Source organism: Eimeria maxima, genomic scaffold (assembly GCF_000499605.1).
Source record: "Eimeria maxima Weybridge genomic scaffold, Emw_scaff100, whole genome shotgun sequence".
NCBI lineage: Eukaryota > Apicomplexa > Conoidasida > Eucoccidiorida > Eimeriidae > Eimeria > Eimeria maxima.
Window position 1 is genome coordinate 27112 of NW_013564060.1, and position 16211 is coordinate 43322.

The 16211-nt window shown below is 51.9% G+C and overlaps 2 protein-coding genes across 2 annotated transcripts; one reads left to right on the forward strand and one right to left on the reverse strand.

The window, feature by feature from the left end:
* Nucleotides 1-1189: 1189 nt before the first annotated feature.
* On the forward strand, nucleotides 1190-8537 carry EMWEY_00013530 (hypothetical protein, conserved; the record flags this gene model as incomplete). The annotated part of the gene is made up of 19 exons (XM_013479243.1): nucleotides 1190-1206; nucleotides 1349-1933; nucleotides 2036-2687; nucleotides 2811-2902; nucleotides 3037-3202; nucleotides 3341-3468; nucleotides 3733-4520; nucleotides 4663-4790; nucleotides 4990-5076; nucleotides 5177-5273; nucleotides 5419-5528; nucleotides 5677-5864; nucleotides 6027-6130; nucleotides 6242-6345; nucleotides 6518-6634; nucleotides 7256-7378; nucleotides 7581-7664; nucleotides 7776-8012; nucleotides 8352-8537. The coding sequence occupies 19 exons, from the start codon at nucleotides 1190-1192 to the stop codon at nucleotides 8535-8537; spliced, it is 3993 nt and encodes a 1330-aa protein (XP_013334697.1).
* Nucleotides 8538-9073: 536 nt separating this feature from the next.
* On the reverse strand, nucleotides 9074-15776 carry EMWEY_00013540 (hypothetical protein, conserved; the record flags this gene model as incomplete). Its single annotated transcript, XM_013479244.1, has 15 exons — nucleotides 9074-9400; nucleotides 9593-9818; nucleotides 9942-10043; nucleotides 10243-10359; nucleotides 10542-10692; nucleotides 10898-11310; nucleotides 11587-11692; nucleotides 11861-11999; nucleotides 12154-12487; nucleotides 12660-12813; nucleotides 13041-13461; nucleotides 13597-14027; nucleotides 14120-14397; nucleotides 14648-15142; nucleotides 15268-15776. The coding sequence occupies 15 exons, from the start codon at nucleotides 15774-15776 to the stop codon at nucleotides 9074-9076; spliced, it is 4203 nt and encodes a 1400-aa protein (XP_013334698.1).
* Between the last annotated feature and the right edge of the window lie 435 nt (nucleotides 15777-16211).

The window sequence follows — 16211 nt, forward strand, 5'->3', positions numbered from 1 at the left end:
GCCCCGCCATTTCGTGGCGTGTTGTGCAGGTTGCGCGGGACCACTGGCAACGACACTGATAAGATGAGCAAAGGAAGTTTGAAGAGCTTGAGGACTAGGCCTGTAATCGCAGAGCTCGTACCATTAGACTGGCAGCGCAGTGGTGGATCCGTTGTTCCGTACCACCTCATGGTGTGCTTCCCCGGCCCCTCCGAAATTGAAAGCACCCAGTAAGGATCTTCCCAAATTCATTTCTGGATGTTAAACCACGTAAGTGACACAGTGAAGAAATTTGATCCACAAATGTTGTCCAGAGACTCTGGGAGGGAGCGTGGTCAATGTCGCACAAACCAGCATCCTAGGCAGGTTCTTGGAGGAAGAAGGAAGGGACAATTAGCGATAAGGCGCATATTCAGGGGACCACATACTCTGAAAATTCAAGCATTCCTTAGGATTATTGGTGTGAGTACATGTGTGAGAAGGTATTCTTTGAGCATGCGGGATGCTGTAAAGGGCCCACCCAGTGTCGGGCGTCCTAACTGTCCACTGAGGCACTTGCGCTGCTCGTTGGGTAGGCTTCAAGGCGTGCACTTGAGAATTAAGCAGATTATGCCGCTTCAAAGGAATAAACTTCCATAGTGAAGCATTATTCGTCTTTCCCAAATGTTTTCTCCATCAGGGCTCCGACTTATTTGAGGTTCTCGCCAGTGTGAGTAAACTCATCCATTTGATGCCATGCCTTGCATCCATCTTGCAAAGTAGAGGACTGAATACGATAATCCTATAAAGTTGCTGTGAAACGTCAGATTTCGCAGGAGCACTGGAAGGAATTTGAGGCAAGGGGGGCTACTCAAGGCCGTCAAGCTCAGGGCAAACAGAGTTGAGGAGGAGGAAGCGCAAACACGCAAATGTCAGGCAGGCGCTCTTCCTGAGCCAAGATCAAGCTGGATTGGGGCGAGTCGCGTAGTTAAGTGCATCTATCGACTTTCGTTTTGATTGGCTGCGAATCGCTGAATCTGTGGCAATTTCCTAGCAGTGCGCCGACTGCTTTTCTGGAACCCCTGTCCCACTAAATTGTTTTAACGATCAAATCCGGCTTGGAAATGGGACGTAGGACGGGTAGGGGGAGTAATTTTGCTTGAATTCGCCAAGCACGAACATCACGAGTCGATGTGTGCCCAGCCACTCAAGGCACTTCCCGTAGAGGAAGATGGAAAATGGAAGCCGGTAAGCTTTGTCCTCCCCTTTTTGCTTATTCCAAATTTGATTCTGCAGACCGAGGGTTCTGTGGAAGTCGCTTGTTTTCTTAACCAGTCACTTCAAAGGATATCTCAGCAGTTGGGTGTGTGGTGGTTGCCGTTATTCACAGGGATAAAGCAAAAGCAACAGCCGCAGCACTCCTTGAGGATGAGAGTTTCATTGTCAAGTATCCAGCGCTGGCGCGGGCTCTCAGAGAGTCTGTGGAGTCTGTGGCAGCTGACTGTGCCAGCGAAATCTGTAGCCGTGCTGCTCCGCAGAGTGCAACGAGGCAACAGGAAGCAGCTAGCATATCGCCACCAACCACAGAAATGCAACATGGAGCATCGTTGCTTGGAGGAACCTTTCCGGACTCTGCTGCAACTGCTTCCTGCACTACAGCAGACCGGAACGTACCTGCGTCATCGGACACTGGCACAACGCAGCTCCCCGTAGAGGCGCATCAGCTCTCCATGAAGTCCCCATCCACATCATTGACGCCGAATGGCGCTTCTAGTGTGGAGCAGCATGCTGTGCCACACTCAACAGCGCAGCCTAAGCAAGAGCCTACAGCGCATTCCACCCATGAGATGCCCTGCACAAATGGCATGCCACAGGACGTAGCGGGAGAAAAAGCAGCAGCTGTTACTGGGAATGCTGCATCCAGTACTAGTGGCGTGGAAAGGGCTATGGACCCTCCATTGCACTATATGAAACGGTGAATTTGATGAGCACAAGCATCTTGGGGAAGGGCGCGATACAATACCCAGATGGCTGTATGGGAGAGCGATTTCTGTGTTATGTTCAATTGTATGTGCAGGTTAGAGGAATTGCAACAAGGGTACATGCGTATTATGCAACAGCGGAGCTCCGTAGAACTACAGTACCATCTTCTTCACAGTACAGGACGTCCCCTCTTAGGCACCCGGCCCCCCGGCCCCCTGGCGCTGAGTTCGTCGCCATCATTTATGCTTCCGTGCACCTCAGCTCGTCCTCTAGGGCCTTTGAACGTGAACGAATGGCAGCAAGGCACCAGAGAACAGCAGCAACAGCAGCAGGCAATCATGCAGCTTCAGCGGGTCTCTCCCCCCATCGTCCCAATGCGTTTGCAGCGCACACCGGCAGAAAGCACCCCCACAGCACTGCTCCCGACTAGTGGAACAGAAAGTTTTGCCGACCGCACCGCGTCTCTGTACCAACTGCAGCAGCATTTGCACCAAGAAAAGCCACGCCCAACAGTGGATCCTGCAGTTTTATACGAGAAGACAGGTATGGACTTGGCTGTCCAGCACTTAAGAGACCAAGCAGAACGGATGCATGCGCAAAGCCGCGATATAACGAGAGTGATTATCCAGAAGAAGCAGCAAGCGGAACTTGAAGCCCTCAAAGAGAAGAATGCGCATCCTCTCCTGACGGAACTGACCTTGGAGCAGCAGCGTCTGATTGAAGAGCAGCTTCGATGCATAGATGAGGCAGGTTCAGTTCCTGGATTAACTGACCCGTAGCGTGGCAAGATATCAGTGGTCATTTGCGAGGGCAAGCTATCGACTGGAGTCACATAGTTGTGTGCAGCACTTCCTGTTGCTTTGCCGCAGGCACGCGGAGACATCGCACTGGCTCAAGCGGAAGCCGCTCGTATTGAACAGAGGAGCCGCGATGCTTTCTATCATGCAGCATACGCTGAGAAGTACGACCGTCGCTTCCAAAAATAAACACTCTAAGTTTGCTGTCGTCTGGATACAGCATGCGCTGTGTTAGTCTGACTTCAGTGATTGTTCATGCCTCCACTGTCGTGCTGCTATGTCTCCTTAACTGACTCAGTGCAGACCCCGAGTTGGTTAAACTGCACGCCGAGCGTATGAAGGAGATAACCGCCATTCAAGCGACAAGCCCGCTGCCAACTCAGTCCTTGACGACGCGTGCCGTGGCTGAGGGGCTTGCAGACCCTCTTGATGAAATGGCAGAGCGCAATGTAGATTTCAGAGAGGTACACAACAAGCGCACCACCAGCCACCCGTGCTGAAGCCACAACGTTTGGCCTATTCCTGCCGTCCCTATATTTGCTCGCTCTGGAAGTGTTTCGTGTGAATGATTGCTCTGGAGTCCATGCCTGCTCTGATCGCAGCAAAGATTATCAGCTGCGGCTGCTCAGCTTGCCGTCACTCGGATGCTGCGCAACTTGGGTTACAGACAGGATACAGAGGGCGGTGTACCTGTGCGCCGTGGGGATGGCCCTGCAGTATACAAATCTAAGTGGGTTACACTGTGGCTTCTGGACAAAACGCTCTCACTGGGAAGAAATATATGTCGCTTGGGAAGGGTCATCGTGCAGTAGCGCCTACACGGTGGACAACAATAGCAGCACGTGCCTCCCTAATTTGTTATCTAGTTGTAGGAGTTGCTGGACCTTCCGAGCTATTTAGAACAACGAAGCTAATTTATTGTTTCCCCTGCTTTTTAGCAAGGGCGCCAGCACAGCTGCGGTTTTGCGGGCTACACACGGCGTGGTTTTTCCAGGTTTCCCGGTATATATCCGGAACCCGAGTATGCAAATGCATTGCCTGTAAGTCAACAAGCTAGACGGGAGCTGTTCCTCAAAATGCAGCAAGAGGATGGAAAAGTGCGCTCTTTTGGGGATTTTGTAGAGGAGGCCAACAGGAAAGAGGCTGACAGCATACGGAGTCTGATGAGGGAAGAAGAACAGATGATGCAAGTACAAAGAGAAAGGCGAGAAGAAGATGACGAATGGGCCAGGATCTGCCTGAGCAAACTTCACTCAAAAAACATTGCCCTGCAGGAAGCTGACGAAGCACGTGCCGAGGTTGCAGAGGCCAAGAGGTCCTTGGAAGAATTGCGCAGAAGAGAAGAGCAGCTGATAGCAGAGCGGGACGCTATGAGTGAACTAGCCCGAAAGCGGGAGGAGGAGGCGGCTCGTGCAGTTGAAGAAGCAGAAAGGCAAGCAGCAGCAGCGGCAGCAGCAGCAGCAGCAGCAGCAGCAGCAGCGAGCAAAGCCCCAAGCCGTTCCGCAACTCTAACAGTGGAGGCAGCTGCGGGGTGTATTCCACGACGCGGCGCATCTGCACTCAGCCGATCACGCACAGTTTCGCTCTCACGAGCACCACATTCACCGTCCGAACGCCTTGACGGAACTCCTAGCAGAGCTCCAAGCAAGGAAGTTCTAGCGAATGATACAGCTCCCCGCCTGAACAACACAGTACAAGATTCCTTTGAGATTGCGGCTCCTAAACGGTTGCATGCGGCGATTCCTCAGCAAGGCAGGCGGAAAGGAGAACTTCTAAATAATGGTGAGAACGGGATGCACCCGCGGCTCAAACAAAGGTTCTGCATTGGTTAAGTTGAGTGTGATAGCATGCCTCAAATGCTGCGTTTTCAGAGGACGCAGTCTGCAGGTAACTTCCACTGCCTGCTATTGCGTGCTGTGTGCAGCATTAGCAGAGCGATTGCCGCCGTACAGATGCGAAGAATTCGTCTTCCTTTCCCCTCCTGTCGAAGCTACGCCTGCCAAACTAAAATTTTTGTATTCACAACTGAAGAAGGTTTTTGCTTCAGGAGAGGTGAGGTAGAGTTCGTCATTTTAGCTGAAGGGCCTGAAGGCGGGGCACGGCGTAATTTTACAGTGCTGCTCTTGTTTACTAATATTTTACTCCCGGTGTAGCTGCTGGTGTCGCAGAGCAGAAAGTAGATTTTTTCCCCTTCTGCACTCGAATCATCGAGCCTTCCTGCTGTTTATATATGTTGCGTCCACACCTGCAGTTGGGTAGCTCTGAGCACGTCCAGCTGGTGTACGATTTCGCAGTTGGCTGCTGTCAGGAATTCGTTCGAGATGATCCGGCTTCACAGGTATTTCTCTTAGATGTGATGCCGCTGTAAAGACTACGCGCGAGCGGGACATTACTCTGTGTATACTGATTGACTGTGCCTCCGACTGTGATGTGTGCAGGAATATGCAAACGCTCTTATACAGTCTCTACCTTACTATCCATACCAGATTGACATCCAGCGTGCAGGGATAATCGGCCTCCTCAACATTTTTGAATGTACTGAACCTTCAGAATTTGCAAGAAAAGGACCCTCTGCCGAGAACACTTGCCTTAACAACCGCTAAATTGAGTTCCCAACAACGGCTACTAGATTTTGTGTGTTAAACGTGACCACGTTAGACTGTGCGTGCCATCTGCTCAGCGTCCAAGTTCCAGGAGCATCTGGCACCTCCGATCTTTGAAACGCTGACCACCCTCATGGCTATAGATGACAAGGAGCTAAGATCAGACATCATTGCTGTGATGGCAGCTGTCATTCGTCCGAAGGCAAGCAATCCAGCCAGAGTTCCCAGTGATTCATCTGATTCCCTGCTCACTAATGGCGCCGTATTCTCCACTTATTCACAGGGTGTGCCTTCATTGATCGGTCGTTGCCAGGTGTAACTTTGGGTGGCTGCAGGTTGTCATCAATACTGATTTGGTGGACTTGATTCTGCAGCAGATAGATGAGTCATCAGATTGTGAGGTTGTCGCCTTCTGCATCCACATCCTGATTGTTGCCCGATCACCTCATCGCAAGAGCATGCAGTATTCCGTCTTTCTTAAGGCACTTGGGAAATGGAAGCATGAACCGATTGTGCTAACACGGTGCGTGCATGCTGCATGATGTTGCATGTGGAGGCCCATAGTACCTTCTTGCCACAACAGTCATTTAAGCCCTGTAACATGGTGACAAGCGCTCATGAACCATTGGAATATGCATAGAGAACGGTAACATTAATATGTGCGGCTCACCCGAGTGCTATGCAGGGCATGCCTAGCAATAGATGCTGCTGGCCAGAGGGCTCAGCTTGAGGGTTTGGCAGCACACGAGAGGAACAAGCAGGGGAGCTCAAGACTACGCCTAGAAGAAGGTAGGCAGGAGTGACCTAGACGCCCCTCTTCATACACTATTCTGTTGAGTAGCATGCGTGGGCTCTGTTTGACAGTCGTCCGTCAATGAATGACGAACGCTTCCATGGCAGGCTACGAACATCTGCGGAGACCACCTAGTTACTCCGAGGACGTTCAGCTATTCGAGTCCGTCACTCCCAAATGGATGCCCGATGATGCCAGCGACGTGGACAAGGTGAGAGCATCCACAGTCGCATTTGGTTCCATAGCACCAATAAGCCTCGGACAAAGCCCATTGCATTGTCATCCAGCTGTTGATCTCTACAGAACCGTTTAGAAGAGAACAGTGGTTTCTTCATTCTTCAATCGAGTGAACCTTGTGCCCTTTTGCGATTTTGTGCGCAAAGGTCGTAGAGGTCATGCAGCTGCACGCAAACAACCGGAAGCTCCAGGGTGCAGCCTGCCAAGCAATTGCTTCATTGGCTCGTGCCTCTCTCCGTCATTGCAAGCATGTGGCTCGAACTGTAATTCTGAAATATGCAGAGTCCCAGTGCTAGTCTCATAGTGGGGTGGACTTACTGTAGGCTGTTGCGATCTAGCCAGTGTATAGCAATTTCAATAATCCCCTTCATCGAGAACAGGCTTTCGCTGTGTACGTTGCAGGCCTTTCCACTCCTTCTGCTAGCGGCGTCAACTCATCCCGAGAGCCAGAGTGTCGCTAGTGGCTTCGCCAATACGATTGCAATTGTTGGAAAAGTGAACAGCTGCAAGTGTGTACATTCCGTAGAATACCTGATACAATACCCAGCCAGTTAGCATCAAACGAGCATTCATGAGGTGGTGCCGTTGAGGTGTCCACTGTTAATGCAGAAACTACCTGAAGCAAGAGATGATCGAGGAGGTGAACGCAGCCATACAGCGTCACCGTTGCGTCCCAGAGGTCATTAGCGCATGCTGCGCAGCACTGACCGTCCTTGAAGCTTTCTATTCTCCTCAGAGCGAAGTATGAACTATGGCTTCAGACCGTGTTTGCGGTACCTGTGCAGGAACACGTTAGGCAATCAGAGTCAAAGCACTCATGATGACCAATATGCAGCGCATACATCTAGTATAATCTGGTGTCGCGCATTTGCTTGTGCACCCAGATATTTGGTCGTCTGACACTCAACATCATTATCACCGCCCTCAAAGACAGCAAAGATGCATTCACCCTTTGCGCCAACGTGAATGAATTTATCGCAACCTTCAGCTATCACGTGAATTCCCTGGTTAGTCCGTTGCTGCAACTTCGGGAAGCCCCCTAACAGGAAGTTTTCCACGTTTCTGTGTCTCCAAGGTATTCAGATTGCAATGCATTCTCCTACCACGCGTGATTTCCTCACCAAAGATTCGTTGCTCAATTCACCTCTTTGTTTGCAACAAATGTTTACTGGCTTTGTTTTCCTGTTTGACGTTTGAATGCTGAGACAGGCTGACGCAAGGAAGAGAGTTGTCGAGCTAGGGGTAATTGAAGCGATTATCAAGAGCATGACCGCTTGCGCTAACGATGCTTTGGTCAGTCCTGGATTGATGTCAAGGCCTGCAGGTGTCTGCTGAAGTCAATTTTGGTATTTAGCGCTCGACGGATGATGTGTTTCGACCTCCCTACCCGTTGTCTGCCTACAGGTGTGCGCATACGGCTGCCGTGCGATATCACGCTTGGTTTACAAGGAGCCGGATAACTCGAAGATATACGCAGATCTAATGAAAGCAAGAGCAATGACAACTGTCCTCTTTGTTATGTTTAAACACTCCGCGGAATCCTGTCTTGCCGAAGACGCTCTTAGATGTACGGCAAACTGTGCGGCAAATGAAATGTGCGCAGCTGCCGTTCTTGAGCGCGGCGTGAACGTCATTTGCAAGGTGCGTTTTCCATTCAACTATTGCGTAAAGTGTTGAGAACAAACGGTTTTCAGGAATAGTGTCTAGGGCGTTTCTTGAGGGACGCAAATTCCTTTCTGAGTGCACTGTAACCGGCTGCAGGTCGTCTCTGCACATTCAGGCAACATCGAGGTTGTGGCACAGGGATGCCGTTGCCTTTGGTTGTTGTCCTCCCAACCTGGCCTTCAACAGATGGCTACAAATCGTGGCGTGTTACTGATTGAGCACGCTGCAACGAAATATTCTGCTACAGGTGACTCTAAACGCCTGGTGACGGAATTTCTGCTGCGCATATTGAAGGGTGAAGGTGTGGCTCGACAGAGCATTGACCCACTGTGGGACACTGGGCTGGACAGCCTTGGCCGAATCAACGAAGCACCTTCGCCTCGTGTAGATGTACCAGTAAGGAAAAGCCATCCGCATGACGGCGCTTCGCTGGCCAGACAGATGACTGCGGCTGCCAGCGTGCCTTTGAGCGCAAGGGGTGCAAACCCTCTTCATTTGTAAACAAGGTCAGGTTTAAGAGCGATTGAATGTAAATGTACGCACTCCAAGAGAATAATGACTCGATACAAGGGAACAGCTGAAAAGGGCAGACCGTCTGTTTCATGCCGAGCAAAAATCAGTAACTTTGAATTGCAGCGTTCCGGTGGCTTAAGAGAGTAGTCGAGAGCAGCCGGACTGCCTAGGAGTGTCCACATCTGCACATTTCCAGCTTCCGCTCACTGCGTACGTAGTATTATGTTTATTTTGTTTTTTATAGTGAAAGGGATGCATTTGCTGCCCCCTGGATTTACCTACAGCTGGACAGTAGTACTGACCTATTCAACAGCTCGCCTGTAACGAGCAGAGTCTTTCAGAGGCTATTCCATTGTCCAACAAGGCCTCTACTCCAGCTAGCTTCTGAAATGCCAAGCATGCAACCCCCTCCTACCTCAGCGGGAAGTGGTCGTCATTGGTGTGTTAGGTGAACGAGTTCTTACACGTTTCGTATGACACTTTACAAACAATAAAACCAACAGCACAGGTGCCATTTGAATGCTCTACGTGAGCACCACAGTCTCTATCAATCCCGCCGCTATCGTACTGATGCCTCCTACCAGCATCGACGGGCTGAGGACAGCCATAAAAGCCCGTTCTTCTGATGGCGAGCTATTGGCTTCCTTGAGTGATTCGCTAGCAGTAGTAGAAGCCTTCTGCGCCTCCCAAGAGGGACAAGCAAGAAGACGTGGCGAGACTTCTGTGGGCTGCAACCCTCTACAGAGGAGCGCCGCTGGCGGTATCTTCAAAGCAATGGAGTCTGGGAGTCCTCCCGCAAGCTGCTGAGCTTGTACAAAGTCCAGCCCTAGAACAAAGGTGTCGGGGAAAGCCTGAAATAATCGTCGCACAAACCGTAGGAATATATACCTCCTTGTGCATGCTTTTGAGCCCACAACCCTCAGCAGCAAATCGTCCAAAATGGCTGCTGCCTCTGGCGATGTAGTTGAAAGTCGAAGCCCTCCGTGGAGAGAGTGCAGAGGTAAAGCTGTCGATGCGCCTCTCTGTAAAAGGCCTCCAATTACAGATTCTTTTGGGCTGTCCGTTGTGCTGCTGCTGAATGCCAAGTTTGCAAACCGCCTCTTTTTTTGCGGGGCTGTATCTTGAGAACTGGTCTGCCGAGCTGCTAGAGGGTCTTTGAGTTTAACTATGATATCGAATTGGCGCCAGTCGGTCGCGAATAGACCCTTCCAAACTGCAGTCAACCGCGAGGAAGTTATGCAGATGGCACGTATTTTCATAAAGCAATCTCTGTAGAGAACAGCCCGCCCAAACACACATTAGCATACTGGCCTCAACGTGTGCGCTTAAACTGCACCATGAATGTAAGAGAAACAAGTGAGAATCCACGCTACTCTTCTCTCATGCTCATACCGGGCGCATCCCAAAAGGCGACGGAAGGATGCAGGATCAGGGCGTGGAAGTATAAAGCCATGTGGGTCTAGAACAGAGTGTACCGACGGGACATGACCGAAACTGCAGGCACAAAATGCACGTCCACATAAAAATTGCGGGAAGTTCCTATGCTCAACAAAGACACCAACAGCCTGGAAAGGAATGGGGAGAACGTCATATAGTGGCTGAGCATGCACCACTACTTATGCCCCTTTCGGCTATGTATGTCCCCAAGGAGGCAGTAGTCACGTTCGTCGGGATGCATGACAGCAAAACTTACTGCTCGAAAGAGACCTGCATGTGTTGCCGCTGTTCATCGGTCAGTGGGGCCGACGCATCAAACGAAACAAGCAGAGCATTGTGCTCCCAATCAAATGAACTGACAAAGTGAAGGAACCTGAGAATGTCGTTGGCAACCAAACAATAAAGAGTTTAAGCACACGTTCACAGATCTCAGTATGTTCCGGTACCGGCAAATGGTCGTTCCGTATAGCCACTTTCCTTGTGTCGCTCGCAAGTACCTCCCACACTGCCACTACTAAAAAGCACAAGAACCTGACGCCACCTCTATGGGCTTACCGCAAAAAAGCCACATGTGGGCTTTGTGGCTCACTACCATAGCCGGTCCTCATGTAGTCGACAAAAAGGAATGCCAAGACGTGTTCCACAAAATGGACCGCCCCCACAATAAGCTGCTTGCTCAGCCACGAAACCGTCAGTCTGACGGCACCTACATGCGAACAATGCAAAACAGTTTGCACGAATAAAGTGCAGCCCAAATGGTTCACAAACGAGTCATGCCAAGTTAACCAGGCATGCGGGCACTAGGCTGTTCAGCGTCTCAAAACGGTTTGCTTGAAAGAGGGACCCATTTGGTTGAAACCAAGGAGACGGTGTCGCATGCAGTGTAAACATCCAGCATGTATATTCCTCACCGGCGAAAGCTGTGTGCTTGAGAGCCAAGCTGTGAACCAGAGCGGCAGCTTGCGGTGCCCACCAAAGATTGCGGAGGTGCAATACTCTGTCCGTGTGGTATGGGTTTACAGCGGACAAGAGGGCTACGTCTTCTTGAAGCAATGTATCGCACACATGCTTAGCTATATTTTGTCCGTCGACTGAACCACCGGCAAATGTCAAAGTCTCCCGGCCGCTACTGGAAGGTCCACTCTGCGCCTTTCCAAGGTGCAGTCTGATTGGTTTTAGAGAGAAGTCGGTAAAGATGTTTGCCTCCTCCATGACTTCGTTGGGATGGAATATTTGGACGCGGAAAATGAACGACTGAAAGTGAATATCCAGAAAGGACTCCATGACGTTACTTGAAACAGAGTAGTCACGCAAGAGCTCCTCGCTGTGCAAGAAGAGAACCGCAGTGGACAAAGGACGATTAAAGCGCTACCACCAGTGCTCGAACCCACCTAAGCCACTCGATGAATGTGAGAAATGCCTTGCTCGTGGACATGACAAGCAAGACGAAGTGGTCCTGGGGGGTTGAGGAGGCTGGAAGGAGGCTGGAAATGGGCATTACAGTGATTTAAGACATGCTCGTGCAGATGCTACGTGCCACTATGAACACAACAATGCAGCAAACAAACTAATGACCTAGGTATAGTTTTGGTTGGCGTACTTCATGGCTACCAGAAATGCCGTCTTAAGTTTGCAAACGGCTTCTCGCTCCACAGGCCACTTGCCCGAGTCTTCAAACTGGACGACGACCGAGTGCACAGTTGAATCTGAGCCAAATAAAGCAGCCCTTAGTATAGCGCATGCCTGATCGCTGACCGCCTCCTGCTGTCGAGACTAGGGAGCGACCACCGGCAGCCTGAATGCGGGCAGTAAGACGCACTATTAATCAAAAAAACAAACAACAAAACGGGCGTTAGGAAAAGAAGTAAACGCACCGTTCGGCTTTTCGGGCTCCCAAATGTTTGAGGAGAAGACTTCTGTATGCCGTAATGCAGCGTCCGAATGCCAGACTTGCTTGATGGTCAGCGGAATGGAACTTAGGGCGCACAGTAAATTCTTCAGCTCTGCAAATGCCTGAGTGTGCAGCCAACACCGTACTCGTAAGCGGGAACGTCGCATATTGCGCAGGCCGTTCTAACTGCAGCCGTCAGACGCGAGTAAATGAATCAATGGCGAGGCTGGGGAGGTGCGCTACCGTGCAAAGTGCCAGCCGTCGGCCGCCCCTCACCCGTACAAGAGCCTTTTGCCTGTCGGATAGAGGGCCATTAGGACCCAAAGGGCTGCAATGGACGCTTAGCTGAAGCCTTTCTGCTTGTTTCTTAGAAGCTGTGGTTGTCTCAGTCTTGGTGCACGAGGCAGTGTATTGGCAAATGCCTCCTGCATGCCGCTGCAGGACATGCCGTACGATCTGTTCCGGGGGTGTCTGCGACATCGCAGTTTCTCCCGAAGCTCTGTCAAGTGCCTGAAGTCCTTCGAAGACCGCGAACTTCTCCCACAAGACGCAATGGAGCATGCGCCCATCTTGAAACCGCCTCACATCGCAGCGAGTACCCCAGAACTTCCTGTGCAGAAGGCATATGACTTATAGCAAACAGAAACTTCGATAAGCTGTAGGATACCACAGCACAGACGCCCATATTGTGAAACAACACAGTTACGAACGGAGTCGTTTTCTTCTCTAACTGAAAATGCCTAGACTACATTCATGTTGCACAAGCCCCGTTAGAAACACACCTGAAGCTGTCAGCAGCGACAGCCCGCGGGGTCTGTGAAGCAGCTTCCGTTGCATCCACCACAGAAGGGCCTCTGTCGAGAAGGCGGGCAGACGTCCTTCCATTCAAGGTGACACAGATCACCACTCCAATTGAAAAGATGTCGGCTGGGTTTCCTGAGTTTATCAGAAGCACCAGGCAACAATTGCCCATCGCAACCCTGTTGGGCCACGCTCACGGCAACAACGGGCCAAACATATGTGCCAAAGCGGAGGCAACAAAAAGCTTCTTCAGATAGGCAACAAAAAGCTTCTTCAGCTTGGCAGTTTCAAGCCCTCTGTATCATGCAGAGGCTGTACCTGATTATTCAACAGTCCCTAAATGAACCAGCCTGCAGTCTTACCGTCTCGTGGCACTGGAATCGCGGGTCCAGCAAGAGCGAAGCGGACGCGGAACGTCTGCATGCGGTCACCGAGGCCCCTGACGAGGATGCGCGCGACTGTCGCCGCCCCTAAGAACGCAGGAGCCATCTCCCATTTTGGGGGATCGAAGTGTGTGGGGTCGTCGCGAGCCAAAGGGTCTCCTTCCTCATAGGGGGGACCTTGACCCACGTGACGGCGGTCTGGGGTCGGGGCATCGTAGTTTGCCACGGGGATCGACGTCTCGAGGTCGTAGGCATGTCCGCGTGGAGGCAAGGACGGGATTTGCACCCACAAGTCCGACTTGAGTAGCAGGTGCTCCTGTTGCTCCCCAAACAGGAGCGGAAAAGGGTCTTCCAGCTTCTGCAACGCAGTCAGGCTGCTCCGCGCTTCGTGTTGCAGTTCCTGTACACGCATGCCAATCGTCGCAACAAACCCCTTCAAATTACATCTACACATCTACGGCTATCAAATCCCTTCATTCAATCTAATAGATGAGGTGGAGATATGCACGTCCAGGTTCAGTCCCAGGATCCCCACCAATACCTGGATATGCAGCTGCGCACGCCACAAGATGTTAAATGCCTTTTCGTTCGAGTCAAAGAGCAGAGCGTCTTCTACCAGCCCCACGCACAGTTCTCGACGGCCCCACTGCGGTGCATATGCAGCCTGTTCTGTTTCATTCGCACCAGAGAAGGCAGCAGCAGGACTGATGGTAGCAGCGGCATCAGCTGCGTCGTTACGCGCTGCGACAGCTGCCTCCAGGCGGGCACTTGCCTCCTCTGGCAGCTGGGTTTTGAGGCGGCCTGTCTCCTCCCCCATGCAATAGTAGTGACCCTGGAAATCCGCACCTCCAAGGAAAGAGAGCGCCAATCGGAACAGCTGCACAGGGGCAGCGACTCGGCACACGTCTCCCGAGGCCAGGCAGACGTGTGCCAGAACCAGAGACAGAGTAAAGCCGCAGCAGACGCCTGCCACGCAAAACGTACACTTCCCACGCAACAGTCCCCCTTGCACAAGCCAGCACATCCGAAGCCTCACAAGCAAACAGCATTAGACGGACTGCCCCGCTTCGAACTATCACTGGGAAGTTTTCGGCAGAAAATGAACCTGTCCAGAGTCCAAGGGAGGCGCAACGAAGCCGCGCTTGCCTGTAATAGGGTTGCACGCAGAGGACCCCGAATCAAGAAGAGATCGCCGCCTAGCCCAAGCCTTGAGCAGGCGAACAGCACTGCCGAAGCCGGCGAACTCAGCGGCACATTTGCGGAGAATGTCCGCGTGCTTGATGAACCTGCGAGGATGTGGAAGGAGGAGACAGTTGCAGGCGAGCCACTAACGAGCCTAGAAGAGCATGCAAAAGATCCGCTGCATATGGGTACTTCCTCAGGATTCTAGTATAAATAGGGAACACATCCAAAAGAATGTGATTCGCAGAAGCGGCAGCACTCGTAGCAGCAGCAGCAAGCGCAGCCACAACAGCATCTAGTTCATGATGAAATGTGGCCTGCTAGTATAAGCCTTCGTGGGCTTTTCGCAGCAGCGCTTCTCATGGTGCAACAGAAGCAACACTACGTGGCTAAGAGGGACCCACCGGCAGTCCTCTAGAACGAGACTGTTGTAGTAGGGTGTGGGAGGCAGAGCCTTGACTTGGGCATCTGTCATAGGTGTCTCCTTTGCATCCGCCGCTTCTTGGAGGCCCTTGGTGGCAGTTGTTCTGCGCCGCACTGCATTTGCGTCGGGCCTCAAGAATTTTTCCTTAAAAACTCCCCCGCAGCAGCTGACGAGCAGACGCACCTCCCAGTTTTGAAGCTGACGACAGAGCCGCTGCTGGGTCCGCCGGTCGTTTGCATCTGTATCTTCTACCACTGCAACCTCCTTCGCTCTGCTTTCGAGGGGCACGAACTTGAAGCAAAGGATCGTCTTCAGCCCATCCAGGCGCCACGGCCGTACTTCCGCCTCCACCTTCAAACAGGCCCGCTTGCATGTGCTCGCCCAGGCCCACTGCTGCTGATGCTGCTGCTTAGCTACGGCCTCTTGCAGTTGGACGTGCAGAAGGTCCACGTATGCCGCGCGCTTTGCTAGGTACCTGTGCGTACACCACAAATGGCCCGCCAGCCCAACTGAAGTGGCAGCCCTTGCACGCACGCATTCAAGCATGGCGAACCGTCTGTATTCAGGACCTTCAGGGAAATCTCCACATGTCTGTCTCACCTGTAGTTCAAGTAGTCACGTTTGTCAATTGCGTCTTCGGGGAGTTCTAAAGCCACGTCCAAGTTGCGCGCAAAGGCAGGAGGCCCCATGCCCGCCCCACAGCTGCCTACGACTTCAACTCTAGAGGGTAGTGGGGCTGTCCACAAGGACGGGGTAGCTTTGGCGTTACCAGGGACTTGGCTGAATATTGCGACGGCCCTCGCAGATGTAAATGTTTCCTGTCCGCTCGCTGCAGCTGTAGCAGCAGCAGCAGCATCAAGCGCGATAGACACGGGCTGGAATTCGTTCTGAAAAAAATTCCTCAAAAAAGAGACGAAGTCAAAGAGAGCCGCAGAAGAGGAACCCTCAACAGCCGCTGAAGGTGGAGATACATACAGGCCACGGTCAAGCTCCTTCAATTGGAGCTCCAAAAGACTCGTAGGACCCGACGACTCTTTACCAAAAGCGAGTGGCCTTTGGGGACCCATTTTCTCGTTCCCCCCCCGCTTTATCTTCCGAAGGCCATCCATTTTCAGGCTGGAAGACAGATAGGGACCGCTGCCACGCAGTGGCTTTGTCCCCAAACGGCAGGTCCCCTGCAGAGAGGAGATGACGGCCCGTCCTTCAACAGGACCTCACTCCCAGTTGATCAGTAGTAGAAATAGATTTGCCTAAATATGAAGGATTGTGAAGCTTAACAATCCATGGCCTTCTATTTCCATTTCCATCTCGAGGGCGCTTTCGGCCCTGTATGGGGCACATGCTCTTGCAGCACAGTTGCCCTAACGACAACCTTATAAAAGCTTCTAAAAGCAAATTGAGCCAATAAAACACTAGCCACTTCCTAGCGAGGTTAGACAAAGAGTAGGACCAACTCGTATGTGGGCCGGGAGCCCCATTCACTGCATGCTGGAATCGAGGGGCCCTCTCTCGCCAGTTGCAGGCAAGAAACCACGGTAACTATT